Source organism: Drosophila subobscura, chromosome O (assembly GCF_008121235.1).
Source record: "Drosophila subobscura isolate 14011-0131.10 chromosome O, UCBerk_Dsub_1.0, whole genome shotgun sequence".
Classification (NCBI taxonomy): Eukaryota; Metazoa; Arthropoda; class Insecta; order Diptera; family Drosophilidae; genus Drosophila; species Drosophila subobscura.
The window spans coordinates 26,344,990-26,366,459 of NC_048533.1; the positions used below are offsets into that span (position 1 = coordinate 26,344,990).

At 46.0% G+C, this 21,470-nt stretch overlaps 1 protein-coding gene across 2 annotated transcripts in view; it reads left to right on the forward strand.

Moving 5' to 3' along the window:
• Positions 1-19,071, forward strand: part of LOC117898459 (proteoglycan Cow) — a 38,717-nt gene extending 19,646 nt beyond the window's left edge. The window contains exons 2-11 of one of the 2 annotated variants that reach the window (XM_034807881.1): positions 7,633-7,696; positions 7,916-8,018; positions 8,151-8,555; positions 12,723-12,871; positions 13,706-13,893; positions 13,969-14,088; positions 14,159-14,255; positions 14,313-14,708; positions 15,810-15,947; positions 17,031-19,071. In XM_034807881.1, coding sequence (XP_034663772.1) covers positions 7,633-7,696; positions 7,916-8,018; positions 8,151-8,555; positions 12,723-12,871; positions 13,706-13,893; positions 13,969-14,088; positions 14,159-14,255; positions 14,313-14,708; positions 15,810-15,947; positions 17,031-17,137 — 1,767 coding nt within the window. In that variant the 3' untranslated portion in view covers positions 17,138-19,071. The remainder of the gene's footprint in view (positions 1-7,632; positions 7,697-7,915; positions 8,019-8,150; positions 8,556-12,722; positions 12,872-13,705; positions 13,894-13,968; positions 14,089-14,158; positions 14,256-14,312; positions 14,709-15,809; positions 15,948-17,030) is intronic. The other variant, XM_034807882.1, reaches the window with a different exon arrangement.
• The last annotated feature ends 2,399 nt before the right edge of the window (positions 19,072-21,470 follow it).

The following is a 21,470-nucleotide window of genomic DNA, read 5'->3' on the forward strand; positions in this document are numbered from 1 at the left end:
ACGGACTTGACTGTGGCTGAACGGTTTCTTAAACAACAGCAACAAGCTGTCGAACATTCTTGAATGCGAAACCAAAGCGCGACATGACACATAAAGAGGGCAAACAGTAAGAATGGAACCAACTCACTTGGCAATTACAGAGCCACAGAGATTAAAAGAGGAGCAGGAGCTGGAGTAGGAGCTGGAGCTGGAGCAGGAGCCTTGCCAGATCCGGAACACAAACAACAGCCTGGGGGCTACGCAACGCCATCAAAGCAAATAAAACACAAAAGTTATGATAAATGCAGATGGAGCATAGCTAAAGGCATTATTGCCTGCCATTTCTCATCAGTTAGCATCGACAGGCAGAGAAAGAGAGAACGAGAAAGATAGAGGGAGCGCGAGAGTCAAGCAACAGCCGACTTCCGGGTGCCGCCGCAGCCGCCGCCATATTTGCAGGGTTGTAATGGCTGACTGGCAGCAGGCGATGGGCGATGGGCGACAGGATGGGCGCGGGTGCGGGGTGCGAGTGTAGCGTCTGAATGGCTTGTAATGAAAACAGAAACCAGCGACAGAGAGAGAGAGCACTGAAAATAAAACATGATTTTCGCTTTGCTTTTATTTTCTATTAACAGCGAAGAACCACCCCAGCCCAAGTCTGCCTTCAACCCTCACTGCCTCCCCTTTTGCTTGTGTGAACGATGAGTTGCAATTTGCAAAGTTTTTGTTTGCTCTGGCACGGCTGTAGCACTGCCTGTTCCGTTGGTTCCTGATGTAACTCGGAAAAACTTCATTTTCCGCTACTTCATTTGAGTTTTGTATGTTCGGCGCGACAATTTTTTGCCTGCTTTTATGGCGGGTGGAGGGGCTGGAGCAAGACTGGGTACAATTTCCGCCTTCAACTCACTTTTGCACTTTCCCTGGTGGAGTGGAGTGTCTGCTTCTAGCAGAATGCCAAAGCCAAAGCCAAAGTGTTTTTAATTGTCCCTCTAAAAGAGAGGGCGAAGCAGCTGCCACACGTGTGGCAGCCATCAGGAGTTAGCCATGAGGATCGTAGCAATGGCAATTCTCTGCTGACCAGTGTCGTTTCCAGCTATCTGGTTTCCTGACAAACTGGATAAACTCGACAACTGGCCAGCTCCTTCCTGGCAAATCTCTTTGCCAGACATCCGCTTTGACCTCGCCTCTCCATGCCTCGCCCTGGCACTAATGACCGCTGGTAAGTGCCCCGATTTGTGCAGTGCACTCCGTTTGACCAGAACTGCAATTAACTAATTGATTGAACTATTCAATCGGTGAGAATGCACAGCAGAGCAGAGCACAGCACGCTACGCCATGGCCATGCCCGATGGCACTGCTCCCTGAATGAATGGGTGTGGCCCGGTCCGATTATTAAGGATTTGGGCGAGTGAGCATTTAACGCTCCACTCAGTGCTATATCTGTGGCTTTTGTGGCGTGGCCGTGCTACATTGCTCATTGCATGTGGATGCCGAGTTGAAAGCTTTTAAATGCTCCGCCATTAGCCATTACCAGGGCAGTGGGAATGGGAAGTGGGAGTGGCCCGAACAATAGCAGAGACAGCAGCAGCAGCAGCGACAGCGACAGGCAGTTCCTATTTCTGGGCAAGTAATGCCTGACTGATTAATGACCCGGGGCAAGGCATTCAGCTGAAGTCCTTATAATCGATTTTCACTAATACATTCAGTCTGGCGGTCTGCCGCTTGGCTTCCGCCCGAGCCAGACGGAATTTGAATCCCTTTTGCATTTGACTGGCGAAGAGCTTACCACCTTTATCCGGGCTACATCTTGCCACCTGCCACAGTGTTTATGTGTCCAGATTTGTAATAAACTTGTTCCAATCTCTGCCTCCCACCACACACACCGACACACAGACACACCGACCCAACCACACACAGGAAGAGAGATAGACACACAGTCGGTGTTGCGACTGTGTTTCCGGTACCCAAATGCAAACACACATAAAAAATCGCCACAATCGGATGGTAACTACTACCCACAACACTTTGCTCTGGGGAGACTGGGTAGCCATGGATGCGGCTTTTTTTAGAGTGTTTCTCTGGTGCGCTTGCTAATAAATGCGAAGTGCAACAATGTATCTGGCGGATGCCGTGTATCTCTTCCACATAGGTAAGCACATTTCAGTGGCATTTGTTGTTGTTCCTCCTCCTCCTGATCCTCTTGTTGTGGCTGCTGCTGCTGCTGCTGCGGCAGTTGCTCTCGTTTTTCCTGCTGTTATAGTTGCAATTTTCTACGTTTTGTAGTCGCTGGTGTTGCAAATGTTTTATGACTGCAATGCGGTTGCCCTTCGACCTCTGCCTCTCTTAGAGGCAGCCACCGCAAAATGCATTTATGATGCATAAACATAACTCCCCCACGGACACGCCCACACAAGGCAACTAGGCCCGAGTGTGGAGGCCAAATGGCGGATATGTGGCACGAAGCATGCTGGCTGCAATGTGCGCTCAACACGAGGCACGTTCCATGTGGCGGCCATTGCCGTGTTTCCTGTTCCTTGTACGGGATGGCATGACTGGAGCAGGGACACGCCATGTTTTATTTAATGTAGGAATCATATAATTTTTTTTACTGCCGCTGACACAAATATTTGTCCTGCAATTTTGCAATTTTCCATTTTAACGAATCACTCGCCGCAGCTGGGTCAACCCTGAGCCGGCAGCGCCACCACCCAAACTCCACACGAATTGGCAATGTCAACCATCAGATTTGACAGCCGAACGTTATGGTAATTTAATTAACCATTAAAATGAGATTATTGTGTAATTTATGCATGTGACGGCGTCCCTGACAGCTCTTTTAATGAGTCTCCAACTGCGCCCATAACTAATAAGGCCAGGTGTCGCGGAATGGGAGCAATTAACTTTCCCATCAAGCAGCCATCGTGTCGTGTCTGCTGTGGTGTCGGAGATTTGGGCTGGGGCTGGAGGCTGGAGGCTGGGGGCTTTCCCAATCCTGTTTGCATTGACATCTCCTGACACATTTGCCATTTATCCCGGCACCTTCGAACGGCTCGAAGAATGCAATTTCCTGCCCGAATGTCCTCTCTCGTTTGCCACTTGGCTTTGGACACTCGAAAAGTTTAGCATCAGCAGGAAGCCAAAACGAAAGCCCAATCCCAGTTCCAATCCCCAAGTCAAATGTAAGTTATATTGATGGATTTGCACGCTGCGCCCGGTCCCAGGACATCCCGGTGCTGTGGTCTCATGCTGGGGCATCCTGCTGAGGCCCGGAAATGTGCCAGGACAGGCCAGGCCCGGACAACCGGCTTAGAGCTATCCGCTGGCGATGGTGCTGTCTGGCGTGCCCCATAATAGTAATAGAAATTGATTTACCATTTTGTGTGCACGAAAATGTGCAATTTATGTGTCCCCCCGTCTCTCACTGCGCCCCTTCCTTGTGGCTCAGCATAGAATAGATGATAACCTCGGTGGATTGGGGACAGGACATGCATATCGTATGGATGGGACGGGACGGGACAGGCATAAATTCCAGCCCATCTGCCACGGCTAATGCATTTTTCAAGTGGACTGCATAATTCAGGAGGCGCATCCAGAGTCAGTTGGTCATTTGGCAGGCCACAAAAGTGCCTCGGACCAACCAGCCGTTTGGCATATCAATGCGAGTAGTTTTGCCGTCGATCTCTTTCGCTCTAATTGCCGAAAAATAATAATGCTTCTGCAACATCATCATACCGCGCTGGCTGGCTGACCTGGCTGACTGTTGCAACGTCGTTTGTGGCGCGCGCGCTCATATTTGATTTGATTGCACAGCAGCAGCCGGAACGTGGAGAGGGAAGTGCAACCGCATCATTGCCAGTCATTTGATGTCCGCTGAATAATTTACTGCAATTTCAAACCGAACCGAACAACGCCCAATGCCATCTCCCCCCAATTTATCCTGCCACAAAAGTACTAGCATTATGCAGAAGATGGGAACATTTTGGGGCGGGAGTGCTGGGAACAGAGCAGGAAAATGTCGATTTAATGCGAATTCTTTTCTATGTATTTTCCGGGTTTTTCCATTTTCCACTCCCCTTCCCTGGGATTGCGCTGATTGCATGTGGCAATGAGTTATTTGGCAGCGTATAGAAAATGTATGGCAGCCCATCGATTCGGAGCGAATTAATGCTCGAGTGAAGCCCAAATGGAGCACAAAGGCTTTCGCATAGATAAGGAGCTTAAGCCTTCAATGGGAGAGAGAGAGAGAGAGAGAGAGAGAGAGAGATAGAGATTGATATCGATTGCCATTGCTCCAGAAATTCAAGCGACTTACAAATTACATTTACATAATGCAACCCAAAATTGACAGTCCGCAACCCACTCTCTTCCCACTGTGGATGGATGGCTGGCCAAGCTACCACAAAAATGTTGGAAAATAGGGAAAACAATAAAGAAAATTGCTAAGAATTGCAGAGCAAGAAAAGCTCGGGCGAAAACAAAAGAAAACGAAATAAACCCGCAACGAAAACAAAGTCGTAAATTCAATTTAAAGCTTGACAGATTGCCACACTGTGTCGGCGGCAACGGTGGCAAGGGGGAGGCGAGGGCGATCGCAGTTGCATGGGCGTGTCAAACTGGTGCAGCTGCAACGTTGCAACGGCAACAAGAATGGCTCCAGTAACAATGGCCGCTTTTATCTTCTGCCTAGCAAGCCGCGGAAAGTATTTGACAGGAGAAGAAAAATGAAACCCTCAGAGGCTGACTAGGAGCTGGAATGGGGTGGGTGTGCCTGGAGGGCCTGTGCATGCACTCCCCAGTGCATCCGAATTAGGGTCAAGTTTTGCTGGAAGAGACCTGGGAGGCACTCGGAAGGCGCCGCTAGAGAACCCCAATTAAATGGGCTTTAATAAGCTCAGCCACTTAAACAGTCAGAAATCTGGCTAAAGAGGTTAAACGGCTGGCAAACTTTGGCCAACAAGCTGCAGAAGAAGTAGTTGCAAGAAAGTAAAAAGTGCGGAGAGGCAGTGGCTGTGGCAAAGGGAGAGCCAGAGGTGGGGGGAGAGTTTTGGCAGGGAGTGCCAAAGTGCTGGCTAAAGTTGCAGCATTGTCCGCTCGCTTTTGTTGCGTTATGGGCGCTTGTGGCAGCACCAAGGACCGGCTGGTAACGGCAGCTGTGACCCAATTTTGGTGCTCCTGGTGATGGGGCACTTTTTAAATATGTGAACCAGTCACACCACGACACCAAACCTGCCATGTCACCGGGCTCAATTTACAGCACATCCGCCGTGGAAGTTTATCACGCGTGGGCGCCACCTTAAAACCACAATAAGGTCAATCGCATAGCCACCGACAGCACCAGCAGCAGCGGCAGGAGAGCCCGCGTCACCGCAGCAAACGCATCGCAATTAAAGCCAACAAATGGAGCACCACAGCAGCATCCCACTCAGAATCACGACCAAGCCAATCAACGGCCATACCCGCAGAGCCACACACGCACAGAGCGGCAGCGGCAGCGGGAGAGGAGTATTAAAGTTATAGGAGAGCTCGTACCAGAGAGCCTCTCCCGTATCCGAGGTCGAGTCTCAAAGCGCAACGCAGTGGACTGGCTTGGGGGCCGGATGGATCAGAGTGTGGAGCGGTGACCGCGGCCAGGAAACGGGCACAAATTGCGTTTTAACGCATGCAAATTGCCTGCGTCCACGTCCTGGACGAGTTTATTGCATTACAGACATTGCCGGCTGGAGGCGGGTTGGAGGCCTGCCTGGCTGGGTGTGTGCCCTGAAATTGCCACTTCGCACTTGAGCTGTTGTGTATCGGTGTGGCCCTGTGGTTGGCTGCAAGCGAGAGGGTTCCATGTGGTAGAGGTAGTTGCCATTTGTCGCCCCGAACCCAACACGACCTCGCAGCTTTCAGATGCCGCTCCAACTGCCGCTCCAACTGCTGTTCCTGTCGTTTTCATTAAGCCAACTGACATCAGCGATAGCAATATCAGCAGCAAAAGCAACAGAAGCCCTAGTAAGAGCACCAGAAACAAGAGCAACAGCAATAGAAACTGAATTTTGCTTACCGAAGCTGTACATACCCTTAACGATTTTGGTTCTGCCTACAGCAAATAACAATAGGATCTTTGATGAGAGTAATTTCAAGCTGATCTGATTGAGGTAGGTTGAAGGCTAGAACCTTTAAGCTGGGTAGTCAGAAATGTGCTCTAATCACAATACCCACCGTTAGGGTATACCATTTTCAATGCTGTTCTTTCAGGCCAGAAGCTACGCCATTGCAAAACTGTCAAGTCAAGTCAATGTGGGTGTGGGTGTAGGGGTGTGGGGGTGAGGGCTGAATATTTATTTATATATTTTTCTTATTTCCCTTTTTTCACAATATTTCACCCATTTAACTATGGCAAGTGAGGGCCGGTGGGCCGGTGGGCGTGGCAGCAGCAGCAGCAGCAGCTTATTGTTGCAGCTGCCGTAGTTGTTGTGTGCGGCTGTTGCGGATGTTGCTGTTGTTGCAACTGCTGTTAGTGTGTCATAAATTGTATAGACAAGTTAAATATTATGCATACGCACCATTGCACTTAATAACATTTCGGTACGCCTGACAATGCCCATCAGTGGATGGGGCCGTTAGTGGGTGTATATATATACTCGTACTCCACTTTTATGTATGTATTTATATGCTGCTAGTGTTTGTGTTTAAGCTGTGTGCTAAATTGAATTAAATTAAAATAAATCTCATCCGCAGAGAGCGCAGAGTGTCGCATAACTAAGCAACGCAAGCGTCTGCCATATATATTCTGTTCACAATCAGATTTGCATATGTTCTCTCTCAGAGTTTGTTCTACATATGAAATTCGAGTGTACATACGTAGCATATGCCTCTGCGAAATGAAGTGCAATGTTTTTTGTGACTTGATTATATTATTTGCATCATTAGTTCCATTCCTATGCTTCAGCAACATCGGACACACATGACCCAAATACAGTTCATAAAATCATGAATTATCTCTGCTGCTAGAAGTTTTTTATCTTTTAAGGATATTTAAAGCTGAAAATAATTGGATCCTCCATAACATTCTGCTGCAAATTCTAAGCAGAATCTAATAGCCAAAACCCACTATTAAATTGCTGCACTGAAAGTCTCTGTTACCTATCTCTTAGACCCACTTTCAGCTCCATTTGCTGCCACAACAGATAAACTATTGATCATCATTAGAAACACCTACATATGAACATGACTCCAGCTTCCCCCCTCACTCTCTCTGCCATGAAATAGCAGTGTTTGCTTTTCTACTTTCCACCCCTTCTAACACTCACTGGCAATGCAAATGTTTCACATTGTCCTCGGGCCGAGAGTCCTGGTGATGGTTGGTTTGCTATATGGACTGCCATTACGCATACGCCTGGTGTGCGAGCATGATATACACCTCACTGCGTCTGAATGGGTTCTGTATGGTTGATATATGGGTCTGTAGTCCCTGAATGTGTGCGATTTTCTGACAGACGTCACTTTGGCTTATGTGAGTTTTGCATTTTTTATGCATTTAAATAACAAAATTAAACTAGAAAATATTTCACAAGCAATTTATGGTTCTTTTTACCAGCTCTCTCTCTTCTTTATCTGACTAACTCTCTCTCTGTCTCTTTCTCTCTCTCTTTTGGTTTATATTCACAGATTAACAAAAATACGCAGAACAAGAATTTGGGCGAACACAAGCGCTGGATCCATGATCCCTCAAGTAAGTAAAGTAAACCAGAGTCCTGCCTGGTGCTCCACACCCCATTGGGTTTCGCCTGTGGGGGGGCGGTGGTTACGGCCAATTAAGTTTTCAGAAAAGCCAAGGACAAATTGTCGGCAATGTGTTATCGCAGTTATGGGCAGGCTGCAGGGCTTGGGGCCAGCTACGGTGGCAGGGAGAGAATTAATAAATTAAATTGAAACACTCCTGTGCCTGCAGGTGACCTTTGCCGACCGCTGAACTGCAAGAAGCGTGAGATTTGCCTGCTGGAGGACGAGTACAGCGCCGTGTGCGTGTCCAAGAAGGAGCTGCACAAGAATCGGTAAGTGGCATCGGGCAGGGGCCACCATTATGGCTGTTGTTAAGCTTGATGGCCTAATTAATGAAAAACTGAAACTTACACCAACGCTAACCCAAACCCCCCATATCCCAACCCCAATTCAACCATCTTCAGGGATGAGATAATCACCAAGGCCAAGTACATGGAGGAGGAGGCCAAGCGGCGCGTCAATCAGCAGGATAACCAGGACAGCCAGGATGCCGAGGACCTCACCAATGATGATGAGGACAACAGCAGCGATAGCAGCACCAGCAACAATGCCCCAACCAATGTCCAGGCCAACGAGGAGAGCGACGACGAGGATAAGAGCCTGAGCCTGGGCGACGACGACGAGTCCAAGGAGGATGATGTCTTCTACGAAAACAACATTGCCGGCGGCGATAAGCAGCAGTCACAGCAACAACAACAGCAACAACAGCAACAACAGCAGCAACAACAGCAACAACAACAGCAGCAGCAGCAGATTCCACCAGCAGGACCACCATCAGCCATTCAGCAGGACGATGATGAGGAATTGGAGTGAGTATTCCAACATTTAGCTGTGGGCCTTCACTTTTTGTCCGTATCCGTTGCCTCCTCAATGGGATTTCACATTTCATTAAGCAAATTCGCGTCGAACGAAAGGGTTGAGGGTCACCTTTGACATCAAAACGGGCCTCACCGCCTATCCGTGTATTGCCCGTTCCCCGTATCGCAGATTTCCTTGGTGGCCATGCTAATAACAAATTGTTTTATCGTGTATAAAAATTCCGCAATAAATTTACAGTGGTACAATTTTTAGCACGCAGTCTTGCAGGGGCCTGCGGGGCGGGGCCCTGGCCTGTTTTTGCCTTTGTTTTTGTTTGTGCTGCTGGTTTTTTGCCGTCGCTGGCATACTTCTGCCTGAATGGGCCGCAACGACAGCTTTATGGCCTTTACCCTTTGACGCGTGCCGTCGTCGTATCCCCTGACTTGTTCAGTGTTATCGCTTTGACCCTAACCCAAATTGTGGAGCCACACGCGAACACTTCCTCAAAGAAAGAGCAACCCGAGCCTTAGCCAGGTGGCGGAAAAGGGGGTGCAATATGCCCGTGGCAGGTGTGGCAGTGGGAGAGCCAGGAAAATGAAGTCAAAGTCGAGTCTGTGTCAAGGCCTGATTGGCTTTGCTTCCGAGAACCTCTCCAACCAGTGGCAAGGGTTAACATGTTTCCACACAGCCATAGGAAGTTGTTGGCAACTTTCAAACATCGATTTCCGTTGTGAAAATGTTTGCCTGAAAAATCTGTGAGGGAGTGTGAAGCTAGAGGCTACCAAAAAAATCAAGGCAGAACGTGCCTGGCCCATCAGATGCGGGATAGTCAGTGCAGGAGAGAGTATGTACAGACAAGCCGCGAATTGCAGGACATACTCAAGCTTTCAAGTACCTTTTACCTTTTTCCTTGTATCCAACAACATAAACAGCGACAAATCAAAGACAAACTTTTATGACAGATTCCTCCCCTGACGCCCCACTTGCAAAACCTTTTATAATCCATGACCCAAAAGTGTTGTCAAAATATTTGGCTTGATCTTGATGTTCATCTTGTTTATCAATTGTTTTCGCTGCAAGAAAAAAAAAGTTAATTTCATGCTCGCTGCTTGCTACTTTGTTTTTGGGTTCTATGCCGTTGTGGCACCAGCGAAAGTTTTTTCCCTACAGCCTTTGATGAGGTTTTATAGAATGGAAAATTTATTTTCGGGTATTACTTGCGCATACAAATCGTGGAAAATTGTATGGAATGGAGCGATGAATTTCTACTCCTGGCATTTGTTGGCGTGTGTCCTGGGACTCCCTCCCCCTCCCGCAAGCGATTGTAATTGAATTAAAATCCATTTTCCAAACAACCACACCCCCGCAGTAGTAGACGTGTGTGAGGGGTGTGTGTTTGTGTGAGTGTAAAAATCAATCTATAGGCAAATCACGAGTCGGGCTGCTCCCAGTGCTGACATTAACAATGGCTTTTGACATTTTTTTCTATGTGCACGAATTTTCTTTTCAATTTTGCTTTCACGGAAATTTCCCTTTTATGCATACATTTGTGTGTGAGAGTATCTATGTCAATGGCATGAAATATGAATGCCGTCTGCGGAGTGTTGCCCCCCTCAAGCGCTTCTGGCAAAATCAATAGTTTGATCCAACATTTCCTACTCATCATCGGTGCCTGACAGGCTGTAGGCAGCTGGAGCTTTGCTTCTGCTTCTGCTTCTGCTCCTACTTCTGCCACAGCTCTCATCTTTCCATTCAGCCACATGTCAGACAAAGGATTTGCTCTGGCAAAGGGGTCACTCCCTGCTCGAAAACGGGGACACTTCTAATAGACCAGACCAAAAGGCAAGGCAGTCGGGCAGGCGGGCGGGCGGGCGGTCGGTCGTCACCGAATAGGATCCAGTCATAACTCATGTGTGAGGCGGGCATTGTTTGCTGTAACAATATGCCATGCCATCGAGCGGGTTTCGGAGCGGGGGCAAGTGGCACATAGTTCAGCTCTCACCTCAGCCACAGCTCAGATATTTCACTGTGTGTGTGTGTGTGTGTATGCGTGTGTGTGCCACATGCTGCCTGTCTCTGGCAGTTATTCGAAACCACTGAGCTGTTTTGTGGTCCATGCACATGAAGCTGTCGGCTCCAGCAACAACAGCAGCAGCAGCAGCTCAAAGGGAGTCCTGCCCCCGAAAACCCAATTGGGCCGAAGGAGGGAGGTGGAGGTGGTTTGGGCTGTGTGTGGGAAAATTGAAAGCAAATATTTGAGTAAAAATTTACACATTTTTCATAGGGACACAAGGAAGCGGCATGTGGCCGGCCATTTGATGGGCAATTTGTGCAAAGCAACCGCAGCTCCAGTGGCGGTCAGGCCATTCAAGGTGCCAGCAGTGCCAGGCCCAGGCCCAGGCCCAGGCCCAGGGCCAAGCCCACTGATGATGCCTCTCCATGAGCTGCTGTCACTGAATGTGGCCGAAACGATGAGGCATCATCGTTTGTTGCATGGCACAATTTATTCGTCTTACTATTTACTTGCTCCTAAGAATTTCATTAAATTTATATAAACAGTCCGTCAGAGGGAAGACAAACAAAATCGAAGCGGAAGCGTGCAAAAGAACATGCGAGAGAATTTTTAATTAAAAGTGAGCCAAACACACACATACAGAGAGAGCGAGAGGGAAATTCAACATTTATATGTAGGGTATACGTTTGTATTGGTTTTTTGGCCATTTGGTTCGTTTACTTTGGCTCTGCAACGAAATTGGCTAGCTTAAGTGGCGACTCTGCATGCAAAATGTTGAACAAAAAAACAACAAAAGGTTTACCCAACCCAACCACAAGCTAAAATCCCACTTTTCTTTCAATTTATTAAATTTGTTGGCTATTTTCTTTGGCACTAAATAATGGGATAAATTCAATATTTATTGTTGTATAGAAATAATAAAGCATTTGGATTGTAGAGCAAACACACAAATAGCTAGTTACATATGAGAAATTTAACAAAATTAAGATTTCCATTTGTAGTAAATTCTCCCCAAGCGATAATTATTCGACTGAGTATCGGATTCACAGGACAGTTTTCAATTAATATTTTTTATGGCAATACAATCCTCTAATTATGACTGCCAAATTGGGGCAATTAGGAAAATTACTTTCCATTCATTGGTCCGAAAGTAGTATGGAGGATGGAATAAAATATATGCCAAATGCATTTGATGCGAGCACTCGCAAAACCTGCATCAGCACTGGCAGTGGTAGTGCTGGCAATTAATTGAATTAATCTTTTTTGTTGGCTTTTAATGTGGGTCAAAAAAAGGAGTGCCGCAAAGTGCTACAGTGGCGTAAATTATTACTTGCAAATGGCCGCACAGAGAATGAATAAAATATTCATTGCTGCATTGATTGGCGCCCAATTATGATGTTGCAGTTTAAATTCAAGAGCGGCAACAATGAATGCATCGACGGGATCATGAAAGTCATGAACATTGAAGAGGCATTTGCATGCACATAAAATTTAAGCTCTAATATGATAGTTAAATATTTCATTTAATATCTCTACAAACTCTCTACAGAGTGTCTAAAGTTCATAGAGTTATGGACATGTAAAATATTCTCATTATTTATCTAAATATGTGTAATATTACGTCCCTTTTTCGCTGTCACTTGAAGCCTGTTGGCAGTTTAAATATTTGCACAAATTATTAAATAAAGTTTGAGGCAGGAAACGACCTGTACCTGTCCTTGTCCCTGTCCGTGTCCTGACCAATCTCATGGCTCGACTGTTTGCCTGAGCGTGCGTGCGGCGCATATTAAATAAATATTTAAATAAATGTATAAGCAGGAGGATGAGTGCCGCCGTTGTGTCCTGCCGCTCATCTCGCCGGCAAGTACATATTTCAACGAGTGTTGTGGGTGTGGGCCAGCCAGGTCTCCGGTTGAACCTACCTGGGGAGTACTGGATAAGAATGGAAGCTCTAGGAAAGAAAAAAACCAACGCAGACTTCATTTGCATAAAAATTAATTTTGCATGTCATCTATTTGTTGCTGTTGCGCCCTCTTGAGCTTTACTTTTCTGATTTCTCCCGACTGCTCCCGTCCCTCTCTCCCGAAGTCAAACTGTAACTCGAACTCTAACTCAAGCTCTTCTGTATCTTTGCATCTATTCCCTTGTGTGCTGGCGTGTATAGCAACTGCAAGCCGTGTCCTGTGGCCAAGCCGACGTTCCTGTGTGGCGCCGACAACAGGACCTACTCATCACTATGCAGATTGGATTATCACAATTGCATACATTCGACAACCATACGGATCGCCTGCAAGGGATTCTGTCCCTGCAAGGGTAAGTCCTTTCCAACAACAACAAAAAAAAGAACTGCAAATTCCGAAACAAATACAATACAAGTCAAACCACACTACACCACAGCCCAGTCCCAAGCCGAGAGCTCCAGGGGCAGGCCGCATAATGAGCCTGAGCCTGGGCCTAGTCCTGGACCTGGCAAGCGGCCAGATTGTGACTGCCACTCTGACTGGGGATGGGTCGTCCCCGTCTGTGGACAGACTACAGAATAAATTGCATGCATATTTTGCGACAGGCTTAGTTCCGTTCCCCACTAGAGCACAGATCTCCGACGGGAGTTATTTACCCACCGAAGTATGCTACAAAAAAGGAACGGGTTCGGGTACGGGCATGTGGTGCACCCTCCGCTGCCGCTGGCAATCCGCGCGATTTATTCAAGTCTGGCAATTAAAAATTCCAATTACCAAACAAAGGCTTTGGCCTTAAATATTTCGCCGAGCATATCACTTGTTAAATATTTAATAGGCCGTCGAACAAGTAGCCACCCATTGTGTTCCGGCGACCATTGTGCTGTGCCTCTCTCTCTCGCTCTCGCTCACTCATGAGCGGATGGGAACGAGTGGCATGCACTTGGTGAGTCAGCCAGGAGGCAACGTTAATTCTCACTTTTTCACAGATGAGAGAGCACTGCCAGCCGGCACTGGGTTGTGGCACGAAAATAAAATACATGCATAAAGTAGAAACGAAGCCTCACTGAGCAGTTGGCCAGCCAGCCAGTCAGCGAGGAAAAGTTTGCCTGGCCAAGCGATTTTATGAGCAGCATTTTGCGATTTTGCGATTTTCCATTTGCCATTTTCTCGCTTCCACATTTTGCAGAGAATGTCGATGGCAAGCGGCTGCAGCGCATTGGCGGCTACAACAAGTACAACAAGAAGATCAGCCTCGAGCAGCAGCAGCAACAGCAGCAGCAGCAGGCCTACAAGGACAGCAGCAACAACAACATCATGATGAACAGCGGCAACATCATGGGCGGCAACACCAACGACTTTAACACGATCATGAATGTAAGTTTGGTTTTTAGCTGAGTCTCTCTTTGTGTGTGTTGCTGATTTTCGTGTGCGCTTGTGTTCCCGCCGCAGGACAAGGAGGATAACAACCGGCACTATAACCACATCAATGCGCAGTACACCTTTACGCCCGAGGAGATCAAGTACGACAACAAGCACTACAAGTATCTGAAGTACACGGCCTACAAGAAGGTTAGTTCGCGGTTTTGCATACCAAATCGTGTTCCACTCACGCACTTTCCTTCCCTTTATTTGTTGCCAGGATGCCAAGTACCAGGAGGACAAGCACAAGATGCGCAGCTACAACGAGGTTGTGGAGAAGCAGCAGCAAAAGTTCAACAAGAATAGTAATTTGAATGGTAAATATCCAGTAATATTTAATTTCCGAATAATCTAACTTACCATTCGGCCTTCAGCCTATCCATCGAAATCGGCTGAGTGCAAGCCACAGCAATTGACTGCCATTGGCAACCGTCTGCTCGATTGGTTCTCCGTGATCATGGCCGACAGCAAGAAGCGACGCCAGCACAGCCAGAAGTCCAAGGCCCACTTCCCGCCCGCCTGCAAGACGGAGGCCAAGTGGATGTTCGGCCATCTCGATCTGAACAACGATGGGCAGCTGTCGCTGCAGGAGATGTACGACCTGGAGCATGACCAGAACGAGCGCTGCATTAAGCCCTTCATTGACACCTGCGACCTGGATACGGACAGTTCGATCAATACCCGGGAATGGTGCCGCTGCTTCGAGAAGACCGATCGCCCATGTGCTGCGGTGCGACGAAGAATCGCCGGCGACTTTGCAGGTGAGATAGGTACAGGTGGACATTTCTCTAGCTACATAACACTAACTACTTCTATGTTCTCTCTATGTATTCGTATGAGTTGTGCGGGGGGTTCTTTGGGTTTCGTTTATTCCCACCCCACCTCTTACCCCCAACAACAACAACAATAACAACAACAAGAAAAAACCCTCAAAACCACGCAAAACAAAACCCAAAATAATAAGAGCAAAACCTAAAAAAAAAGAAAAGCATTAAAGGGTAGCAAGAAGAGTAATTCTGTTTCAGTTGGTTTTTTTTGTTAATTACACTACTGCTCTTTATCTCTGTCTCTCTCCATCTCTCTCTCTATACTTGCCACATGCTATATGCCATCTCTGTCGACCTTTTTGCCACTCGCCTCTTTACACAGAGCCCTTTGTTTTCTTCACACAATTTACTCTTACTCTTACTCCTACTTTACACACTCGTTGGAAACCCTTTTCAAACTATAATTAAGCGCCTGACAGCCAAATAGAAAACCCTGACACACTTTCACAAAAAAACACTTGCCACTTACCAATACAGACACAGATACAGACACCCACAGACACAGATACAGAAACAGATAGAAACACCAGCGGTTAATAGAAGTAACCTTTTTTTCGCTCTCTGCTTTTGTTGTTAGCTCTCTCTCTCTATCTCTCTCTCTTTCACTCCCTCCTCTCTTTCTGTATCTCTTAGCCAAACGCAACTTTTTTAAGCCCGCAAATTAAACACTTTCAACAACAACACAGAACTTTTATAGAACCCTCTCGCTCCCGCTCTCGCTCTTGCCACACGCCCCATGACCATGCCCAATGCTTTTGCGTTTGCGTTTGCTTTTTCTAAACTTTAACTATATAATTTTCCTTTTCTTTTTCTTTGTGCCTATCCTGCCACACGACCCACAAACATCTAAATAGAATACTCCAACAACAACAACTTTTGCTTGTGCCGCTTTTCACTCTCCTCCACTACCCCCCCAGCCCCATTCAGCTCCTGTCAATTACTCTGACTTACTAAAATGTGGCATACCTCTTTTACTCCTCCTGCTCCTCCTTCTTCGTCAACGCTGCCGCCAAATGTCTATTGTTGCTGGCGTAAACTAATTAGGCGCCTACGCCCCAGACTGCGACATCCAGGGATTCTACAAGCCCACCCAGTGCCACAATTCAGTGGGGGTCTGCTGGTGCGTGGACAAGCACGGAGTGGAGTTCGCCAACACCCGCACACGCGGCAAGCCCAACTGCGGTGAGTATGAGTGGCAAATTCCAGAGTGCTAGTACCATGTTTGGGCTGGCTATAAACACTTAACATTAACATTCGGTGTGGGAATATACGGGCACAACAAAAGTCCACAAAGTTTGCCAAAGGTTTCACTGAAGCAGCGATCAAAAGCAGAAATAATTGAACGGCAGAACAGTCAGGAGCAGAAATGGTTCTAGGAAAGCCAGTCAGCCAGCAGCAAGAAACGAGTACCAGCAGGCAGATTCAAAATAGCGAAAGATGCAAAAGTGTTTTAAAGCATATCCAATGCAGGAACAACCTCGAGCAGAGTTTGTACAACAAAGAAGCGAGCAAAAACGAAGCAAGATTCTTGTGAAGAAAGCAGAAAAAACAATAAGCAGAAGATGTTATTAAATTAGGCAGATTACATTAGGGTTTCATTAGAGCTTCAATGAAGTCAGAATTCACAAAAATATTTCTAAATTCCTGCAATGCAATAGCGACCAGGATTAAAAATAAACTGTCAATGAAGTATCAGCCACAAGGGCTTTTGTTAGTTATTTTAGCATTTAAATATACAAAACTATACACACATTTTTACGTTTAAAAGTAATCCCTGGCGAATGCCAATGCCAATTTATGCGGATAAATGCCAAAAAACATATACCAGCGTCTCTTTGGTTTGTTTCATGGATTGAACTGCAGACCGCACGAATGATTGGCCACCTGAGCGCTTACATTGAACTGGCAGAATTTAAGCCCTGCTTTAGTCCACTTCTTTGCCGCAGTGGCAGTGCCAGTGCCAGCCTATCAGCAACGAAAACTTCTCGCAATGCGCTGCGTATACGTAATCTACTTACACGAATCTCTCAGCCGGAATCCTGTGCATGGGCAAGCCGACAGCTTAAGCTGGTTTAACTCTGCACTTAAAGCTGTTAAAGTACTCAGGCCCATGTGGAGTATGGGATCAATAATTGGGTATACAAAGAAAAGGGGAAAAGCTATCCTGCTTCCTGATTAGCCCACCAAAATGGTCGATGAATAAGCAACTTCCTTTTTTTTTGTGGTAACGCCCAGCAATTTTAGTTTGTTGTATAATCCAAACAGAGTCCGTGGTTAATAACGCCGCATCACTCACTTCCGATGACGAGGATGAGGGTGCCGACGACGAGGACAGCGCGGAGGGCAGCGCCGATCAGATGCTGGTCTTTTAAGCGACCGACCCCGAACCGGAGGATGGTGCCCGGCTGGGGAAATTGATAGCCCTGGGCCCTGGCGCAGCCAATCAGCAAAGCGCCATTAGGCCGCCAGCGTTATAAAAGAAAATTAATATTATTATTATTACTATTATGAAAGCAAACAAACCGAAAAATGGAAGTAAGAAAAACAAAAAAGCAAAATCAACAGCAAATGCAAAAAACGAAAACGATAAGCGAAAACCCAAGCCCAAAAAAAAAGCCGAAACCGAAACATAAATGTGCAGTAGCCAAGTAAGCGTTTTTGAATAGAATCTACGTAATAGCAAACAGCAGAAAAACCACTCACACATACATATATCACGCACCCCACACTCTCACACTCACACACACACCCCCCGAATACTCGCAGGAGAAAATGAAGGAAGAAAAAACTAAAGCCCAGCCATCATCGGACAAGCGCAAGAGCAAACCGCAAGGAAGGTGCATGGGAGAGCGAAACCAAAGAAAAAACTGTAGCATATTTGAAAGCGCATTGCACGCAAATCGTAGTAGCTACCCCTACCAAACACACACACAGATACACACACACACACACACAGCATCCACACATCCGCCCAAACAATTTGTTCAACCAATCAGCAGCAGCACCAGGAAGCTCCATTTATCCCTTTTTCGTTACACGTACGCCTGGCCGTTTGTACGGATGGTTGAACGGCCATTTAACTAGCTTCCGTTATCGCAAGCAAATCCGTCTGTTTTAGCCTTTTGAGACAAGTTACGATGCATTAGATACGATAGAACATACAGTTATTGGCCGCCCTCACCCCCATCGTCTGTCCTACTCTGCTTTCGCGCAAGCCAAAACACGACACACGCTAAGAATTCCGCCCAAGTAAAACAAAAAAAGAATATATAAAAATTTATGTGATAAGTTTTTGAAAAATGAAGCATTGAAGCAGTTTATATGTACATGAACAATGACTACCGGACGGACAGTAGCAGTCTGAATATCGGAATCAACATGGCGACATCCCCCAATCGGAATGTCGAAGATTCAGACTCAGATTCAGAGTCAACGCGTGGCCAAAGAGTAGTCTGTGTAGTACTTAGTGTGGAGCCGAACTCATAACGCGTTCACTTAGAGTTACTTCCCAGATATATAGTGAGAGAACCGATCGCTAAGGCAATGAGGCTTGAAACTTGAGGCTTTTGAGCAGCAGCAACAGCATTGGCATTGGCATTGCAATTGCTTTGTTAAGAATCGAAATATTCATTTGTGTCAGCACCTGCCAGGGCAAAACGTAGCACTTGCTTCTATCTTAACCGAATCTCAGTAAGACAACACACACACACCCATACGGATACACACACAAACACATTTGTATTTTGGGCGAAACTTAAGCTGCAACCGATTTACGGTACAGCAATGAAATTTACCACACCCAGACACACACTCTCCATACGAATAAATAATATATAAAACATAAGCGTACGTGACAACAGCTTACACATGCATATACAAATAAATATATAATATGTCTAATATGTAAGTATATAAGTGGCATAATTAAGTGGCAGCAAACAGCAGATCGACACACGACGTATGTAGTTCATCCTTATATTATATTTTTAATCTAACCTTTTTTTTAATATTCTTCAAAACGGCCAGAGAGAGGAAGAATCAATGTTTTTAACATATTTATGAGCGAATATGATAAATATAAACAAAATGCTTGCAACCAAAACGAAATTATATAGCCAATTGTAGTAAACGAAAAACCAAAACCAAAAAATACGAAAAAAAAAACCAATGCAAATGAATAAACTTTTTAATTATAGCAAAAATGTACGAGTACGATTATAACCAAGTAACAGAAAACATTATAAAAACAATCATTTTGAGATCCAGCGAAAGCGTGGAGATGAATCTGTTTTCGGCTGCATTTAAAACAAAACAAAACTAAAATTATTGTATGTGTGGTGAACACCCTATAAACTGACTATGTACTACGACGATTACGATTGTATTTATGTATGTATTTATGTACTTGTGTATTATTATGCAAATTGCATTAATTCTAGAGAGCCCAGGGGGAAGCCACAATCGAGAAACGAAAACGATAATGCGAAACCGAAACCGAAACCGAAACCGAAATGAGAAACACACAAACCCCGAAATCCCATTTGCAAATCCCAACGCAGACCCTTGGCATCAAACCTTTGCACTCGATATAAACTGTATTTAAATATGATTTCCCTTTGCAAACTTATAATCCACGCAAAAATCAACCCACAAAACAGGACATAATTTGCAATTTTGAATCAATTACTAAATACGTACGAAATGCATTTGGAACACATTTGGAATAACAAATTTGTTTCGATTCGTTAGCAGAGGTTTTCGTTTTAACTAACTACGATATCGTTTATACTTATGTGGAATGAGATGATGAAACCAATAAATATTATTTAATGCAATTTAATTGATGACTTTTGTTACTTATTAATGGAACTGCTTCCGACTTGCAAGGGTATCAACCACGCCGACACTCAGCGATGGCGCTCCTTTTTTTGTTTCTACAAAACACAAACTAAAGGCTCTTGGCCATTTGTACGAATATTTATTTGCCTTTGCCTAGCTTTTATGTGGCTTTTGGGCAAACGAATGTCCAATGAGGCGCGTGGAAGTTGACTTGCTGACAACATTAAACAAATTGTTGGCAACTTCTGACATTTAAATGGGGGCTCCAAACACAAGCGGCAACTAGTTCAGATCCACCCAAGAATGCGAATGACTAACAATAAATTTACTGAGCTAATTTTATGCGCACACAAGCAACAAAGCCACCATGAAACAACAACCAAATGGCAGAGGCAGCAACAGCAACAACAGCAACAAAACCAAGAAGAAGTCAACGAGGGCGACACGACGCGCAACAGGCGCACAAAAAACAATTATGGCACAGATTTAAATAAATTTTAGTTTGCAAATGTGACACACAGCGGCGAGAGGGGGGTTTTTAGTGGGGGAGATATGGAGCACAACAAAGTCAACGGCAACGCCAACGAGTTCACACGCCAGTTAGTTGTGCGGGAGGGGGAAGAAGTGGCTCGCTGATGGCAGTGGTGTCAAGGGTGCACAGACCGGCGGCAACTTTGGCATGGCGTTCAAGCCGGAAGTTGCCGGCGACAAGCTCCGAGCCACGACAATTAAACAGCACACAGGCACAATCTGAACAAACACATGGATATGTGTGTACATGTGAGCTTTGGGTTTGGGTACACATGTGTCGTGCCACAGCAAAGTTGCAGCCAGAGTGCAGCCTTAGTGAAGTCAGTCAGTCACTCAAAGTTCACTGCTGCTGCTGCTGCTGCTCCTGCTGGCCGAATATTTTGATACCCATTGTTGCTGGTTGGCTAAAAAGAGTATGGGGATTTCCTGTAGTAGAGAGTTCCTGTGGTATTCTATTCCATGCCGACTCTTTGAGTCATCTATTACCTCTACCATTCTCATAGTGTGAAGTAAATATATCTTAGAGGATATCAAACAGTCGCCTCTGTCTTATGTTCTCTTAATTGTTGTTTTCCTGTTAACTGGCCAAGATTCTTGGTGCTCTAGTGCTGTTGGTTTGCTAACTATTTAGGCAGCATAAGCAAATCTCTGGCCGTGTGCCTGCAACTGGTGCGTCTGTGGTCTTGGCCAGCTCATTTGCATAATTCAGTGAATCAAACAATGTGACAAGTTGCATGCAACGCCTGGCTGCGTGGCAAGGGTGGTGGCCCCCCTCCATCTCCTTCCGCCCAGACAGGCTGACAACGGCTCAAAAGCTTTCATGTCACACAGACATGAGAGTGTGCTTTATTGTTGCCACGTTCTGTGCCCCTGCCACTGCTGTCTGAGCTCCCCGCTGCTGGAGAACCTCTGACTTTTCGGCATTTTTAATTAGGCGCAACTTTGCCATGTGCCTGGGCCATGTTTTATTATTTCGTTGTGTGCTGCAGTGTGCAACTTTTATTTTCATGCGTCATTCAGGCAACCCCGTCCCATGCGCTGCATGTTGTAATTGTTGCTGCTGCTGTTGCTGTTGCCTCGGTGTGCGTGTTTTTGTTGACACCAGCCCCAAAACCAACACAAGCACACATCGCACATGGACTCACACTCTCGGAACCACTCTCAGAGCCATTCGGGCTTTATAGTTCAAGGTGAATACGGAAAACTTTTGTGGGTCGAGCTGCGGGCGTTTGAAATAAACTCGTGGATGATTCCACTGCCCCAACCTCACCCTACATCTGTTGTTGTTTTTGTTCTTGCGGCAGCCTTTTGTTTATTTCCAAAGCGTTAAAATTT